Source organism: Phyllostomus hastatus, unplaced genomic scaffold (assembly GCF_019186645.2).
Source record: "Phyllostomus hastatus isolate PE091 unplaced genomic scaffold, TTU_PhHast_1.1 phas_contig_86, whole genome shotgun sequence".
NCBI lineage: Eukaryota > Metazoa > Chordata > Mammalia > Chiroptera > Phyllostomidae > Phyllostomus > Phyllostomus hastatus.
Genome location: NW_025333977.1, coordinates 23,644,765 through 23,663,957, shown reverse-complemented (window position 1 = coordinate 23,663,957; position 19,193 = coordinate 23,644,765). Strand labels below are relative to the sequence as shown.

Genomic DNA, 19,193 nt, shown 5'->3' with positions numbered 1-19,193 from the left:
CTATGGTACATCTATACAATGGAATATTACTCAGCCATAAAAAAGAATGATATCTTGCCATTTGTGACAACATAGATGGGCCTACAGGGTATTAAGCTAAGTGAAATAAGTCAGTCAGAGAAATGCAAATGCCATATGATTTCAGAAATATGTGGAATCTAAAGAACAATATAAACAAACAAAACAAAACAGAAACAGATGCATAGATACAGAGAACAAACTGGTGGTTATTAGAGGGAAAAGGGAGTGAGGGACTAGGTGAAAAAGATGAAAGGATTGAGAAGTACAGATTGGTAGTTACAAAATAGCCATGGGGATGTAAAGTACAGTGTAGGAAGTATAGTCAATGGTATTGTAGTAATCATGTATGGTGCCTGGTGGGTACTGAAAATATCAGGGGAACACTATGTAAAGTATGTGACTGTCTAACCACTATTCTATACACCTGAAACTAATATAAAATAATATTGAATATAAACTGTAATGGAAAAAAATTAAAAGATTTTTAAATGAAAGTAAACAGGTACTTTGGAAAAAAGTGAGTGTAAGAAGATCCCTCAAAGAACTTGAGTGGAAAAAAGGTATCTATCTGGAAGTTTTATTTAGATCATTAAAAATCTTATAAGTTCACTTTCAGTGGTTTCTAACTAATGATGCCTTACAAATTAGAAATCTATTATTTCTTCCACATATCATTAAACATTAAATGCAACAGTCCATTTTTTATTACTCTTGATATATCTGAAAAGCAAAAATACGTAAGACATGTTCTCCATTTAAATTGTAGTATGATCAGAAAATAACAATAAAAATTTTAAGAAGAAAAACTACCCTGGATAAATCAAGCAGTGTTATCCTAAATAAATTGGTCAAAGAGAAATTAAAATCTGTAATTGGAAACTAGGAAAAAAAACTATGAAATTAAAGCATACTCCATCATTTTTAAGGATATGATCATAGCTAAATTAGTTTTGAAAATTTGTAACTATGAAATTTTTATTTAAAAGAAAACATATACAAAATGAATAGTAAGTAAGGAATAAGAATAAAATAATTTTTAAAAACCCAGAGAGGACAATAATGGATTAACAGATACAAAAGTAGATATGAATGAATTGGAAGACAAAAAGAACAATAAAATGAACAACTAAATCCAAATTAGTCTGGTTGAAAGATTAAAAATTACAAAGCTCTGGCAACTCAATTCTTGCATAATGTTTTATAAAAATGACAGTGTAATAAAAAATATTCTGATTGTAGTTCTGTTTTGTTATTCACTTTGTTTTTTTAAGGTTTTATTTGTTTATTTTTAGAGAGAGGGGAGAGGAGGGAGAAAGAGAGGGAGAGAAACATTAATGTGCGAGAGAAACATCAATCAGTTGCCCCTCTCACAAACCCCACCTGTGACCAAGTCTGCAATCCAGGCATGTGCTCTGACCAGGAATCAACCCAGTGACCTCTCACTTGGTGGGATGACACCAAAATCAGTCAGGACTATTCACTTTCTTAATTCTTAACTTTAATACTACATTTATTGATTTTAAGCCTTTTTTAAATCATACATTAATTCAAATTATAGTCCACAAGATTATGCTCATAGATTCAAAGTGCTTTGAAAAAATGAAACATTTACTTCTGATATTAACTCTGGAAACATGATAAATTTTTCTCAATTCAATTCATAATCAAAATTATCAGTGAAATATTGAAGCATCCCTAGATAACCTTACTTACATCAATTTCTTTTTTTAAAAAAAATTTAGCCTATGTAGTAAAAGAAGAAAAGAGATATAAGTGTAGAAAAACAGTACCAACATCATTATATTTAGGTGATGTTAATAAAGTCATAATAATGAAAGCATTTTTAAAGTACATATCCAACTGCTAACATAAGTGAAGAAAGAGCTTCTGCAAGATGGTTTCATAAGTATACATGATTCACCTCCCCACACAACCACATCAAAATTATAACTACACTATAGAACAACCATCATTCAGAACTATCTGAAATTGAGCTGAATGGAAGTCCTACCACTATAGAATTAAAGAAGAAAACACATCGAGACTGACAGGAGGGGTGGAAACTTGGAATGGGCTGGCCCCACACCCAAGTACCTAGGCACAAATTTAACCAAGGAGGAAAAAGACCCGTACTTGGAAAACTACAGGACACTGAAGAAAGAAATAGAGGAAGATACAAAGAAGTGAAAGTACATACCATGACATATATTGGAATAATTAACATCATTAAAATGTCCATACTATTCAAAGCAGCCTATAAATTCAATACAATTCCTATTATAGTATCAATGGCATATTTCATGGACCTAGAACAAATATTCCAAAAACTTATGTGGATTCAAAAACAAGCCTGAGTAGCCTCAGCAACCTTGATAAAGAACAAAGTTGGAAGAATACAATACCCGGTATCAAACTATACTACAAGACCACTATAATCAAAACAGTCTACACCATACACCATACAACCTACACCATACAGCAAAATAAACTCAAAATGGATAAAGGGCTTAAATATAACTTGTGATATCATAAAAATCTTAGAGTAAAACAAAGGCAGTGAAATTTCAGATATCTCTCATAGCAATATTTTTACTGATACATCTCTTAGAACAAGGGAAATAAAGGAAAAAATAAACAAATAGACTAGATCAGATTAAAAGCTTTTTTATAGCTAAAGAAACCATTACCAAAATTGAAAGGCAATCAACTGTATGAGAGAACATATTTGCCAATGATACATTGGACAAGGGTTAATCTCCAAAATATGTAAAGAACTCATACTACTCAACAACAGGAAGACAAGTAATCCAGTTAAAAATGGGGAAAGGACTGAATAAACACTTATCCAAGGAGGACATACAGATGGCCCATAGACATAGGAAAAAATGTTCAACATCACTAGCCATCAGAGAGATGCAAGCTCAAACCACAATGAGATATCTCCTCATGGCTGTCAAAATGGCTATCATTAATAAATCAAAAAGCAACTGCTGGAAAGGATGTAGAGAAAAGGCAACCCTACTGCACTGTTGATGGAAATGCAGACTTGTGCAGCCTCTGTGAAGAATAATATGGAATTTCTTCAAAAAACTAAAAATGGAACTGCCTGTTGAACCAGCAATTACACTGCTGAGAATATACCCTAAGAATCCTGAAACACCAATTCAAAAGAAATTATGCACTCCCATGTTCATAGCAGTGTTATTTATAATAGCCAAGATTTGGAAACAGCCTAAGTGCCCATCAGTAGATGAAAAGATTAAAAAAAAAAAAACAGCCCTGGCTGGCGTAGCTCAGTGAATTGAGCGCGGGCTTGGAACCAAAGTGTCCCAGGTTCGATTCCCAGCCAGGGTACATTCCTGGGTTGCAGGCCATAACCCCCAGCAACCGCACATTGATGTTTCTCTCTCTCTTTCTCTCTCTCTCTCTCTCTCTCTCTCTCTATCTATCTCTATCTCTATCTCTATCTCTATCATCTCCCTCCCTTCCCTCCCTAAAAAAAATAAATAAATAAAATCTTAAAAAAAAAGAAGCATAGTTATAACACATATCATATTAAAAAAAAACTGGTTCATCCATATAATGGAATACTACACAGCAGAAAAAAGGGCAGGAATTCCTACCTTTTGCAACAGCATGGATGGAACTGAAGACTATTACGCTAAGTGAAATAAGCTAGTCAGGGAAAGACAAATACCATATAGTAGTAATATGAACAAAGTACATAGTAGTTCTACCTACTACATAGAAACAAACACAGGGAGGTTGTCATAATGAAAAGACAAAGAAACATGGCCCCCGGAAAGGAACAGAACAAAACTCCAGTAAAACAATTAAACAAAGTGGAGACAAGTGATCTACTAGATGCAGAGTTCAAAATACTAGTTATAAGAATGCTCAAAACACTTAGAAAGGACCTTAACAGCATTAAAAATATCAAGTCAGAAATAAAGGATACACTAATTTAAATAAAGAACAATTTACAGAGAATCAAAAGTACAATGGATAAAGCCAAGAATCAAATCAGCAAATTGGAGCATAAGGAAGAAAAGAAAAGAAAAAAAAAACAAGCAATTAGAACAACAGGAAGAAAAAAAGAATCCAAACAAGTGAAAATAGTGTAAAGAACCTCTGGGACAATTTCAAGTTTACCAATATTTGCCTCATGGGAGTGCTGGGAGAAAAAAGATAGAGCAAGAAATTGGAAACGTATTTGAAAAAATGACAGAAAACTTTCCTAATTTTGTGTAGGAAATAGACATACGTGTCCAGAAAGCTCAGAGAGTCCAAAACAACATGAACCCAAAGAAGCCCACACCAAGACACATCAAAATTAAAATGCCAAAGTTTAAATACAAAGAGAAAATCTTAAAAGTAGTAAGAGAAAAGCAGCTGGTTACCTACATGGGAGCTCCCATAAGACTGTCAGCTGAAACTTTGCAGGCTAGAATAGATTGGCAAGAAATATCCAAAGTAATGAAAAGCAAGGATCTGCAACCAAGACTACTCCTACCAGCAAAGCTCTCCTTCAGAATCAAAGGACAGATAAAGAGCTTTCATGACAAGATAGGCTAAAGGAGTTCATGACCTCCAGTATTATATGAAATATTAAAGGCTCTTGTTAAAGAAGAAGAAGAAGATCAAAAATTTTGAACAATAAAATGGCAATAAATACATAGCTATCAAAAAATGAATCTAAAAAGCAAAATAAACATGGAGAACAGAAACAGAATAATAGATAAAAAGAATGTTCTGACTGTTGCTACATGGGAGGTGGGTCATGGGGATGGGTGAAAAATGTGAAGGGATTAAGAAGTACAAATTTGTAGTTACAGAATAGTCATGGGGATGTAAAGCACAGCCTAGAGAGTAGAGTAGCCAAAAAAACATATATATGCATGTCCCATGGACATTGATGTTGGTGTGGAGATTACCTAATGAAGTGGGGAGCTGGAGGGAGACAAAGGGGGAAAAACTGGGGCAACTGTAGTAGCATAAACAATAAAATATAATTTAAAAAGAAGTTAGGAAATATAATGGGAAAATTTTATATATATTATGCATGTATGTAGTGCTTCTCAAACTTGAGTGTACATACAAATCACCTGACAGTCTTGCTAAAATGAAAATTTAGTATGTTTGTAGGATGTGGAATAAAAATTTTATATTTCTAATGAACACCTGGGTGCTCCTGATCATATTTTAAGTAATAAGATATGTATATTCACATATGTATGTAATATAAATATATATACATATATTCACATGTATAATTCTCATGTATAATTTTAAAAATTCAGAATTAGCAAGAATAATATTACTAAGTTTTTAGAGAAGAGTATTTGAATTAAGAAGAGAAATGTCACATTCCTGGATGGAAGACAATAGTACAAAAATACTATTCTTCCTACAAATTAATCTAATGTCTTTATTTAAACACCAGTGAAAAACACCAAATGCTGTATTTTGTAGCTTTAAAAATGAAAATTATAAAATTCATCAGGAAAAATAAATATGTCATATTAGATAACAAGTTGTTTTTAAAAGAGGACATTAGGCAAGTCTTTCCCATCAGGAAACTAAAGTGTATTTTTAAATGACAATAACTAAAAAAATTTGTTTCTGTCATAGAGTCAGACAGATCAAAAGTGTGAAGTACAAAGACCAGCCATTGATCTAAATGCACATATTAATTTAGTATATAATAAAATGGCATATCAAACCACTGAGACAATAAGTTATTTGACAAGTGAATTGAGACACCTTGAATAATCACCAAAATACACATATTCTGGCCCCACAACATTATGACCGGAGGACTTAAAACAAACACACATGCATATATACAAGGTTATGTAAACTTTAATATAAAAGATAAATTTTAAAGTATTAGTAAAATAAATAAGCATAATATACACCACAGGGTCTGGATTTATAAAAAAATAAACTTTTGTCTATTGTAACATTTATCATTCCATGTAATCCTTCTCCTAAAATAGGGTTAGTCAATCAAGGGAGTGATCATGGCCCATTACTAACACTATCTCCATTCTCATGGCAAAAATTTGATGACTTCTGTAATTTAGTGATTTACTCCAACATGATTCTTGTTTTTGCAGAAAGCCTTATCTGCATAGCTAAATCAGAGTTATTTCCTCTCTGATAAAAATCAGACCATTCAGCACAGAGATCTTCTTTCTCTAATTATAACCATAGGATTTTTGTTTTTGTTTTTGTTTTCACTACAGCCCCAGTCAGATTGTCCATTTTGATCATAGATGGCCTCCTACAGCTCCCCAAATGGCACCAAATGATAAATGACTACGAAATTTTTAAAGGCTAAATCAACATTTCTTCTACAAGTTATACACAAGATAAAATACATCTTTAAAAAGGTATGTCATTTTAGAAATCATCACAAAAATTAATAAAAATGTAAAAACTAGGCTGCATAATTACCAGTAGGACTTTCTTGCCAAGTATCTACCAGGACATATTATAAGCACACAGTGAATGCTGCAATAATTGTAAGAGTGAAGAATAATAAGTTGCCAGATGTAATATTTTAGTCCAAATTTCTAAACATTCTTTTGTAATTATATCTCCAACTCTCTGGGTAGACTGAGTCCAGGTTTTCTCTGGGCTCCTCTTAAGGAGTGTAGGGTGATGTTATGGTTAAAAGAACCTGGTTCAGTCTAGCAATAGTGATTCTAAACTCATGTCCTTTACTATATTTCTTCAACATTATAAAAAGCCTTGAAATTACAAGCAATTTTCTTAAAAATCTTTTTTTAAAAATCTCACTGAGACAGTGTTTCCTTCACCAGCCTTCAATTACCCACAAAAATCTCCTCCTCCACTTATATCAAAAAGCTACTTTAATGACTCTTCCTTCCCTCCTCCTTCTTTCACTGTACCCTTTCCTCACTACTACTTCTGCCTATCACTCCCCATCCTTCTATTTTGGTCAAAAGAATTTTGGCAGAGCAAGATTTTTGGAGAACAGCTTAGCAAAGCCAGAATACTACATCATGGGCAAAAGATATCAGACTAGAAACATCCACTCATTAAGGATTTTTTAGGTGCTTACTAAAAATGCATAAGTGAAGATATGATTACATAGTAAGAAGAAAGAATTATTTGGTGTGAAAGAAAAAGGTTCTGGTTAGATTTGGAAGACCCAGGCCACTAGACAAAGCTCTACTCTTACTTAGATTGATCTACTTTTACAAGATTATTTTTACAGGGATAAAACATATAAATATGCTTTGTAAACATATTCTTTTCAGATTAATATAAAGAATTAGTTTTGTATTGGTGTGGAATAAACTCATACAATAGTTTTTACACTTCCATCATTTTAATCAGAAATCACCAAAGCAAATAATTTTTGTTCTTGGGGAATTAATGTATTAATTTGTATAAATTATTAGTCATAAAGTACAGTGAACTTCACTAAATCAGACCCATTTAATTCAGAAATCACCACAAGAAAGGCAGTAAGGTATAATGCAAAGTGCTGTGGCTAAAGATGGAAAACACAATAAATTTGAAACTCTTTGACTAACTAGTTGTATCTGATTTTAGAGAGGTCCCTTTACCTCTCTGGTTTTCTGTTCACTGGTGCTTAAACTAAGCTTAACTATTTAATCAATCCATCTCCTCATAATTCTATAATTTTCCATGGGTCAGATAAATGTTACTTTTCTAGTTTTTCTTTGCCCAAGCAATATTTCTGGGAATGGAATTATTTTTGTCTGCATTTTTTTAAATTTGGAGTTCTTAAATAGCCTTAATAGGTCAAATGAATTCCCTAAATTTTGGCAATTATATGTATTTATTCTGGACAGAAGTCTATAGCTTTCATCTGATTCTCAAAAAGCCCTGTGAATCTCTGAAGAAAAGATTAAGAACCACTTTAATAATAACTTCCAAAAGATTCTCACCAACTTGTTTTAAAAACAGGCTAATAAGAACATTGCTTAATAATCCCATGTCAGTTCTGTAACATTTTTTACCCCACATCAATAACATAATACACTGTTAACATAAACTACATTTCAAGCTTTCACTAATACTGTCTCCTCAATCGGTGATGGGCCATGGTCTACACCTGTCTGGTTCACCTCATTATGTCAGATGTCTTGAACAATGTCTGGCAAGGAAGGAAAATGTCTACCAGTTCATCTCTAGGAGAAGAAGGTAGGTGGGGAGTGATCATAATCTCATCTAGGCTTGGCCTGAGGCTCCAGAACTTTATGAAATGCTAGAGGAATAATCAAGACTTGTTACTTGAAGAGAAAAATGGAAACCCAAACTTAATAAAGGCCCTACCAAAACTGTCAAGGTCAAGACCAGAGTCCTTAAGCACTACGGGGCTTTCTTCATTCCACTACATCATCCAACTGGGGGAAGATGCAGAAACTAATTATGGAGTGCAAAAGAACATGTCACCCAAGTTCCAGTTCCTTTCTTTGAAAGAAAATTCAGTAGCTATCAACCTTTTTCTTTGTTATAGGTAGACATACCATAAGTAACCTGTGATTTTTGCCTGATTTAGTAACATAAAAAAATAAAATAATGACATGTAATATAAGTTGGCTTCAACTTCTTTGTTATTGTCATATCCATAAAAGATCTCCAGTGCTATAAATAAAATTGCTTTTATCATGCAAACTTCATTAGCGTTTCAATAGCACTTGTTTATTTGTCTTCACTGACAATTACAGGAAGAAAGGGTTTCATTCATTAGTATCTTTTAAAATATATAGTATATAAAGTTGGATGCATGTTATTTCATTTCTATACACTTCTGGTAATTGTGTTTTAAAAATCTAATAACATTTGCATTTCTTTTATCTTTTTACAGGAGTATTGTTTTAAACCCAGCCTACTTCCGAAATCATCTTCGTCAGGCAACAGTGTTTAGATGTCTGGAGAGATATTCAGAAGCTGCCCGGTATGTTTGTTGTAACTTCTGTGAAGATTTATTTCAAATTAAACTAATTTTATTCTCAGCTTCTGGTAATACTATAATAGAACTTTCCATTTCTCTCATGGACTATGATTTTACCAGAATTATTGTCTTATAAATGTCAAACCAACAATTATTGACTATTATTTTTCTTTAATTAAAGCTGTTCTATGTTCATAGCTCTTGGTGAAATTCAAATTTTCCAGACATGAGCTCACTGATAATGATGGTAAAAACTTTCATGGAAGACTAGAAATAAACTTGACCTCTTGCTCTAAAGAACATTCCTAATCCTGGTTGTAATGCCACAACTGGGACTATCTCTTTCTTGACTCCTGGAAATGAAATCCAACTACATAAAAAGGACCCCAGGATCCCATTTCTAGAGGAGATGGCATCAGTTGTAACTACAAGGGTCATTAGATGTCCTGAAGTATTTGCCTCTTGAATCCAAATATGTTTCACAAAAACTTAGTGAAATAACTCTTAATATTCTCATCCCCAGAACCTAGAAATATGGCAAAAAAGTGCAAGAATTGTGAGACAACCTCATTGCTATATTCAGAGTTTCTACTCACCTGTGACAACCAAGGCTATTTTTCTTCCCGGGTCAAGTTCATCATATCAGACTTCCCCTCTTTTTTATGAATTCTCTCAATTTTAATTTCCCAATTTATATGTATATTGTTTCTTATTCATCCACTCTACTAACTCAGAAATTTAGCAAGTGTGGATGGTTTCTACACTTAATCCAAACGCAGCTCCTAGGAAGAAATTTACACTAATATAAACAGGGAAGGGAGGCTGATGCTGCAGGTGGCAACTGTCTTTAGAACATTTGCAAATAAGACTTTCTTGAAAAATTAAGTTTAAGGAATTTAAGTAGGTAATAAAATGGTTCCATAAAACTGATAGCAGGAGGTTGACATGAATTCTTTTTGTGTAAGATTGTCATAGGAGTTAATAGAACTCAAATAAATGATGGATATGGAAAGCAGAATTATACCCAACTAGTCTCACTTTGCAGTCAAACAACCAACATGACCCAACATCTATTTACCAATGTGTTAATGTCCACTTTTAAAAATTAAAATAGGCCCTAGCCAGTGTGGCTCAGTTGGTTGGACATCTCCCTGCAAACCAAAATGTCACAGGTTCAATTCCTGGTCAGGGCACATGCCTGGGTTGTGGGTTTGGACGCTAGTCAGGGTGTGTACGGTAGGCACCAATCAGTGTTTCTCTCTCTCAACGATATTTCTCTCTGACTCTTTCTCCCTCCCTTCCCCGCTCTCTAGAATCAATAAGAGAAAAAAATTACTAAAATAGATCTTTATCAATTACTTAATCAGTTTCTTTAAAATTTTACAGTTCTCTGTAAAACAGGTTTTCTTAAGAGGTAATTTATTAATATGTCCTTATAATCTAATCAAATGATCAATAGAAGGTTAGGTGCAACTTCAGAACTAGACTGCAACCAGTAAAAAGCTCTCGATGGTATGCTGGGATCAGCTTATATAGACTCTAGGAAGCTGTAGGAGAAATTAGCAATTCTGGGAGAATTTACAGTATGGAAATTGGCAACCATGACAAATCCAGGCTTTTTTTAGTTTGGAGTAGAGCCAAGTTAGCAGCATATCATTAATTATAGCCTAATTGTATTGAGCCTAATTGAGTTAGAGTGGTGACAAAAAATTTTATGGATCCTAAAATAAATACACAAGAACTTAAAAATTAAGAATTTCTTAGTATTTACCATGTAAAATTGGTACTGAGTGTTCATTGTTCGTAATATGTACATATCCCTGCAGTGATATAAATGTATTTGGGGGTTTTTGTGTGTTTTTTTTGTTTGTTTGTTTTTTAGATTTTATTCATTTATTTCTAGAGAGGGAAGGAAGGGAGATAGAGAGAGAGAGAGAAACATCAATGTGCGGTTGCTGGGGGTCATGGCCTGCAACCCAGACATGTACCCTGACTGGGAATCGACCCTGCTACACTTTGGTTTGCAGCCCGCGCAATGTATTTGTTTGAAAACATTTGGTGAATGACCTGGCAATACTCCTCGAGAAAGTTCCTGGTAGTTGCTGGTTATAATAGTGTATACTTTCCAACAAAGTAGCAGGTACAATTACTTTCAGAAACACATGGGTTTTTTTTTCAATCTTGGTTCCCTTGGTTGTCTCAATATACAGCATTATAGCCCTCAATAACAACATTGATTGTCTTTTTCCCTTAAGAAAAAGAATGCTATAGACTGTGAACATGAATATGTTAGTGTTTCTTAACTGTCAGAGTTATAATGTAAAACAACAAGTATAAATCAGCATATAAAATATTCCTGTTTATCATTAATTTCTTAGGAGATCTGGTTAGTGTGGTCCAGGTCTCCTACAAGCACATTGTATTAAAATTTATTGGAAAAATCAACACATTAATGTTCTTTGCTCTAAGATGCCAAGTAGTCATGTTTCTGAGATTGAGAAGCACTTACCAAATGCAAAAAAAATCCATTTTTATGTGGCTTAGAACATCTTAAAACAATGATTCCCAGTGAAACGGAACATGTCTTTCCTGATCCAACTTACAGTTTTTATAGCCATTCCCTGGAAATTAGGCTTCACTTTCCTGAGCCTAACCATCTCTACCCAGAAAGGACTTCTTAGTGAAGCCAGTGAAAAATTCCCAGGACAGACTCATGGAAGTTCACATTCTCCACCAAAGAGGCTGGAGGAAATGGTACTCCTGGTTGTTGAAGGCAAGGTATCAGTCAGTATTACAAAAATGGGTAGGTCCTTTTATTTTATGGGTCAATATCCTTTTTCTAGTAGGATATCTAGTAGGATATCTCTACTAGAAAAAAAAGCAAGAATATAGAGATGGTAGAAAACAGAACAAAAATAGGGATATTTTATTTCGGTTTAGGTTTTGCGAGGATGCTAGTCACCCTTGAGGAGACAACTGGCACTGGTTGAAGTGATGAAAATCACATTTTCAGAAAACCAGTCTAAATCAAGATTGCTGTAACCCGCCAAGAATCAAGAAACCTCTGAGGCCTTACCTGAAATAGCGAGTAGCCTAGCTCTTTAGTATCTCTTTGTTTCTATGCATACAAAAGTATATGGGATTAAGTAGAATGTCTTTGCTCAAATCGGTTCCTCCTCCTCCAACACACACACACAATCACATCATTTGGCACCATCTTCATAAAAAAGATGGTAAGACAAGAAAAAATATGCAGAGATAAGAAACAAACAAACAAAAGCCAAGACTGACTATTTTGGGGTAAGAACTAGTGACTCATAATAATATGAGTGGCATAATGTCTTTCGTCTCTGTATGCTCAGTGTTTAGCACAGGGCTTGGCACATGCCAAGCAGCAGCTTGGGGTTTGCAGATTAAATTAGCTAGTTTTGGATAAACGTTTAGCTTTATAAGTAAGTAGATATTACATGAAATTGTTAGTGCAACCCTGGTTAAAAGGTAAATATGAAAGTGTGCACATAGTATTGTAGTTAAAGTGATAATGTTATGCCTCCTATAGTGAAAATCCATAAGGCAAAAAAATAAACAATATCATGCAGAATCTCTAGTTAAAACCATGCTGTGTAAGAGGTAGCATAAAGAAGAAGGCACAACAAAGCCTGTTTATCCATCACTGATGAAGAATTAGCCACATATTTCTGCATACATGACCTAGACAGAGGGTTAGTAAAGCAGGAATAACACATTCAAATGCTTGCAGGCCCAGGTAGATGGTGTGCAAAGAAGGTCAATTTAAAGGGTGTCTTAAGAGCTACGGAGAACTGAAGATCACTAACAAGAATGACCATATAATTTATCCATCAGACTGGACACTTGTAATAGTGATAGTGGGCACCACTAAAACTTATACCAGGAAAACAGGCACAAACCAGGACTCCAATGAGCCTACCAGCTATGTGATCACCCTACCACCGGCCCTCCCAAAGGGAATGTCCATATTCCAGCCCAGCTAACACAACTGTATAAAAATGTAGGTTCAGTGTTGCAAATTTTTGAGTCTTCCAGAAATAGTGTAATAATTCAGAGCTTTCCAAGAAATTTCTTGACTTTTAAATGTTGGTAATTATTTTGAATTTTTCAAACACAATGTCATCTTAAGAAAGCTAAAGTGGTCCCATTGGTGAAAACATAATTCTCTGAAGACTCCATTTGCCAAATGACCAATTTACAGAATTCACCAAGTTTAAAGTTTATTAATAATTTATTTTGAGAAATAATCTTATTGAATAATTAATATGAATACATTTTCTTATGTATATATTTCTCATGAAATATCTATCATATAGTTTTTTTCAGTTTAAGAAAATTTTCCATTTTTCAAAAGCCAGTCATAGAATGGCTTATTCTTATGGAATGTTCTTTTTGTGTATACGATTATTACTCTACTGCTCTTGAATATATTCTATGACTATTTTCTTTTTATGACTATAACTGTAATTTTAATATAGAAGTTTGACAGTTTATACTTATATCTTTCTAATATTTTAAGTGATTTTTGTAAATTTTTAACACTTTATCATGTTTAGGGTTTTCCCCCAAATTTTTGGAAGTGATCAAATTTACCTATTTAATAAAATACATTTTAACTCTTTATAGCATTTACAATGATTCAGAACTAATGAGATGATTTTACAGCTCTCTGCTTTGTCCCTGAAGCCAGATACAACACCGTCTGGGCTGTGCATCCCACAGTGTGGGGACTGAAGAACAGGGAGGAATTGAAGGACCCAGAAACCTGGCGTCCTGGCTCCTTTCACATTTATCTATAGCGTAACTAAAATTTTTCTAAAGAGCTAAAATAAGTTAAGTTTTAGTAAATGAATGTTTACAAATTTGATAAACTGGTCATTGACAAATTCATTATTTTATGAATTCACCTTTGAAGGCTGGATCGAATTTTGTCTTTCAGTTCTCAGTAAAGACAGAGCTTCATGGATTAAAAACTGAGCTTCCTCCTACCAGCAAGAGAATTTCTTCCCCTGTCAGTTTTGTGCTGGGTCATTTGGGGCAACATTTTAGTCTAAAACCAGCAGTCCACTATTAGAAAAAGATGGTATTTTATAGCATGCAATGGCTGTAGTTAATTTATTATCTGCAGCAAATCTGATCTGTTGTACCTTTAATGTTGCAATTTTACTTAACATTATATATGTGATGTTGTGATAAGTAGATTAAATAATAAAATATGCAGCCTAAAATTTTCTTATCTTCACCTTGTTAAAGTAATGCACTAAATGACACACTGGATTTCAAAGATATTGAAATATGTGCCTTTCAGGATAGCAAAAGGTAAATTGATAAGATGCCATCAAGGTGTATCAGTTTGTTGGTTGCTACACTAAGAATTTTCTCCCTTATAGATAGTTCTCAGCTTTCCCACTCTCACTCTTGATCTCTGACAGTGTCTTCTTTATTTTGATTTTGCCATTTTGGCTTGCTACTCTCTTCTCTGTCCTTACCCTTGTTCTTGTCTTGTCTGGTTTCATGTTCCCTACCTCTTTCTCAAAAACACATCCCTTCTTGTGAGCATCCCCTTCCTTCTGATCATTAACAAGCAATTCCCAATACATTTTGTTTAGCCTGTAAGCTCTTAGTCCTCCTCAGTGATTGCCATTGATTGAACTGATGAGTGATTACGTTAACCTTATTTTTGATATTCTGAGATTTGAAACTACTTAATATGTTTGAATTCTCTGGAAATCTACTCTCTAGGTGAATGTAGAATGAAAACTTCAAATGATAAATCTCTTGAAAAACTGATTATTTTAGAAATGTACACTCAACATGCTTAAGGTGTGAGACGTTTGAGTTTTGATTTTTGAATGGAGATTGGTATAAACACTTAGGGTCTGCATGCTTATATATTCTATATGCTTATATACTCTGTATGATATCTCAGAGTTTTTGTTTGTGTTTTGTTTACATCAAGCAACATTTTCTATGCATGTAATCCAAAACACAATACTTAGGATATACTGATTTATGGCTACCCTCACTTACAAGCCAGATAGTAGAGATTAGTAGAGGTGGGGTTTGAGAATGATTTGAGGGTTTGGTTTTGTTGTTTCCTTGTAAATGCTGATCCCTGGAAATTAGAAATAATGCATCTATAAATCTCAATCTGCCCCCCAAAAGAGTGATCTAAAAATAAACTGAAATGTTTGTTCAGAAATCTGATAACATAAAACAGTGAAGTCGCTGTGGATAAGCAATCACTCAGGAATAATGCTACAACAGCAAACAGCAAGAAACTGCCTCACCTTTCTCAGTGTCAAGGAATTCTATGATTTTAAATGAGATTATCATGTATCTTGCAAGGAAGGAGAATATATTGACAGGTAGACTCAAGACAAGTGATTCTGAAAAGATGATAGTAGTGTTGGGATTTTATTTAACTTAGTTTTGATTCAAATGGAAGTGTAAAATCCATTCATTCACCATCAAGTAGCTAAAAATACATTGCAGATTTTTGGGGGTCATGCCTATGAACAGAATAAATGAAGACTGTAGCCTAATTTTTTATTCTTACACTGTCCATCTGCCTGAAAAGCTTTCTTTCTTTTTCTTGGAGACAATGTGCCTTTGTCTGAACAGCTTTGGCGTGGGCTGGCATTAGTCGGTCACACATAACCTGTGGCTGAAGGCTGGTAGATGACATGATCCTTCCACCATTAAGTGACCCTCCTGATCCTAGATGTGAAAAAGCTGCATGTGCGCTAAGCATTGTACAGTGTTGCCTCTCGGTGTATGATTTCTGAAACAGACGTCAGTAAAGACAGATTTCGTCATTCCAAGTAACTTAGAGTAAACATCTGACTACAAGACTACAGGAAGCTCACGCAATTTTTAAGTATGTAAGCTGTAGTGTTTGTGATTTCAAGGGGAAAAAAATAAAACTAAGGTATACTAAAGCCAAAAAATAAAATAAAATAAAATATTCAATAAAATAAGACAAAATATACTAAAACCATATCATATATGTCCCAAGGATTTAAAACTGAGGACTGATAAATGTCTAATTTATTATCTTATGAAAACACTAATCATAAGGTTATAATAATATTTAGTGGCTTAAAAGTAACTCTGTTTCCTTAAGAAAAGTTCATTGTTTTGGATATGGTCAAAATTATAAATAAATTATTGCAAAGATACATAATCTAGTATAGAGAAAAATGTAACTCAGATTCTCAAAAAGAACATCCAACAATTTGTTAGAAATAAACAAACACTGACTGACTTTGTAAATACCTCCATCTTGCTTATGTTTACCTTGATAAATATTTTGCATTTCCATTACCTAAAAACATTTCTAAAGTTATTTAGAAATGCACAATTCTTGGACTGTGTGCACTTTCTGTAAAGATTGGTCTAGAAAACATATGATGTTTTCTAACATCATAAACTTTGAATAAAAATATGTACTATTGTCATTGTTTTTGTTGTTAACGTTTAGAGCTCTTTGAAGATAGATGAAGCTACCTTAAAAAATGCATTTCTCAAAACTGAAACCAGAACACATTGGGCATTCGTCTAGGTGAGGTATGGCACTACAAGAGGCAAGACTGCACCCCGAGACTCCAGGTCCTATCTTACTTTGAAAGTCAACATGTCTGTGTTTTTGGAAAGCCGTATTAATACATGGGTTGAGGGGCAAGATTTTGGTTGGTTTAGGAACCAGAGGTGCAAGAATCTGACTTTTAAAAAAACTTTGTGTATGACTGTATCAAAAGTGTTAGCATTGTGTTTCCATTCTGCATGATATTGCAATTATTCCTGAAGGGAATTGGATTTTGGAGGTCCCTGGGGTGGGCTGGTGGAACTTCACACAGCAGAGAAAGACAAATGTTCAGGTTACCAGGTCTCAACTGAAATTCTCTCTTTTTTTTTCCTGTCCTCATTTCTGTCAAAATAGCAATACCCAGACAAACGATTAGACTGGAAATCCTAACAGCACACCGATAAAAACTCTGAAATTCTTCACTCTTTTTTAAAAAATACTGGCATTGGTTCAACACTATATTCTGTACCTAAATTAGTATTAATCACTAATTGTGAAAATTGATCATAAGTCCAAAGTTTTGTTTCTGTGTCTGTCTGCTAAAGAGGAATCATCTATACTAGAGGATTGTAGTCAAGCCAGAAAGGCCTGTGTTCTACCCCCAAGACTACAAATGACTGACTCTGTATGACCTTGGGCAAGTGAATTCAGTAAACTCTTTCAGTTTCAATTTCCTCAACCATAAAATGGAGATAATAATACTACTTTATAAAGTCAGCCTGAGGATTAAGTGAAATAATGAATAAAAACACTGAATTATGTGCCCTCATGGTAAGCCCTCAGTTATTGCTGCCATTGTTGTTATTACTAGCTTTGAAGGGCTATGTTTAAAACCCTAATACATTAACTCTGAATTAATTATGTTGAGTGAAAATTTGCTGTAAACATTATATTCCTAGACTACCACCCCAACTTATCTCAATTTTAATAGCCATAATCGATGACCCTCTTTACTTCACCAAATTTTATAACAGATGCTGGCATGCATTATGCTTGTTCCTCACAAGTCTAAGAAATGTAACTGGCAAAGAGGTTACACTCTGCATATTGTAGTGAGGAAACTTCAGCTAGAGCTTGAGTGACTTATCAAGGATAAAACCACTGATAAGCAGCAGATCTGGAATTCGAACTTAACTTTGGCATTGTGACCCTTCCTCATGCACAAAAGAATACACTTGATTGTCGGACTTCACAATGGCCATTTGGGTGCATTTGAAATTATATTGTCTTGTTGTTTACATTTTCATTTTTTATTAGTAATGAGGCTGTGCATCTTCAATATCTTTATTCCCCAAACATGTTTTCTCTCCTGTGCAACATTCATTTACATATTTATCTTTTGCTATTTTTATATTGAGTTGTTTATCACATTATCATTGAATCATAGAATTATTTATATATTTGGGTACTAATAATTTTTGATATTATATTTTGAAAGTAATTTATTCCAATGTATGACTTATATAATCATACTCTTCATAGTATCTTTTGATAAGAAATAAAGCTAAAGACTTGATTTTAGTTTACTTAAATATAGTCAACTTCCTTTATAATTTTCACTGTCTGAATTTTAAAAAATTCTCTCCTATCCCAAGCTCATCAAGATAGCCTTCTATGTTATTATGAAAGTTTAAAATTATTTCTTTTTGCATGCATTCATGGTGGAAGGGAAAGATTTTTCTTTTATTTTTCAATTACAGTTGACTTTTACTATTATTTTCTAATAGTGTTAAGTGTACAGCATAGTGGTTAGGCTGTTTAATTTACAAAGTGATGTGCTTCGATAATCTAGTACTCACCTGGCACCATGCACAGTTACTACATTATTATTGACTGTATTCTCTGTGATGTAATTCACACCCCATGACTGTTCTGTAACTACCAACGTGTATTTCTTAATCTCCTCACCTTTTTCACTCAGCCCCCACCCCTCTTTCACCTGACAACCATCAGTTTGTTCTCTTTATCTATAAACCTGTTTCCTTTTTGTTTGTTTGTTTACTTCATTCTTTAGATATAGGTAAAATTTTATGGTATTTGTCTTTATCTGACTTATTTTACTTAGCATAATACCCTTTAAGTCTATTCATGTTGCCATAAATGGTAAGACTTCATTTTTCTGTGGCTTAATGGTATTTTATTATTTATATATACATTTTCTGTATCTAATTGTCTACCTATTGGTACATCACTTGTGTACATACGTTGGTTATTGTAAATAACACTACAACGAACATAAGGGTACATGTATCTATTTTAATTAGTGTTTGGGATTTCTTTGGATAAATACCCAGAAGTAAAATTTCTGGGTCATATAATAGTTCTATTTTTGATTTTTTGAAGAACATCCCTACTATTTTTCATAGTGGCTGCACCACTCTGCCTTCTTACCAACAGTGTACTGGGGTTCCCTTTACTCCACAACGTCACCAGCACATATCATTTATTGATTTTTTATGATGGCCATTCTGAAAGGTATGAGGTGATATCTCGTTGTGGTTTTAATTTATATTTCTGTCATGATTAGTGATGTTGAGCATTTTCCCATATGTCTGTTGGACATCTATATGTCCTCTTTGGAGAAGTGTTTATTCAGGT

At 33.7% G+C, this 19,193-nt stretch overlaps 1 protein-coding gene across 1 annotated transcript in view; it reads left to right on the top strand.

The window, feature by feature from the left end:
- SPATA16 (spermatogenesis associated 16) overlaps positions 1–19,193 on the top strand; it is a 218,916-nt gene that overhangs the window by 94,858 nt on the left and 104,865 nt on the right. Inside the window, exon 4 of the mRNA XM_045851465.1 lies at positions 8,891–8,980. Coding sequence (XP_045707421.1) covers positions 8,891–8,980 — 90 coding nt within the window. The remainder of the gene's footprint in view (positions 1–8,890; positions 8,981–19,193) is intronic.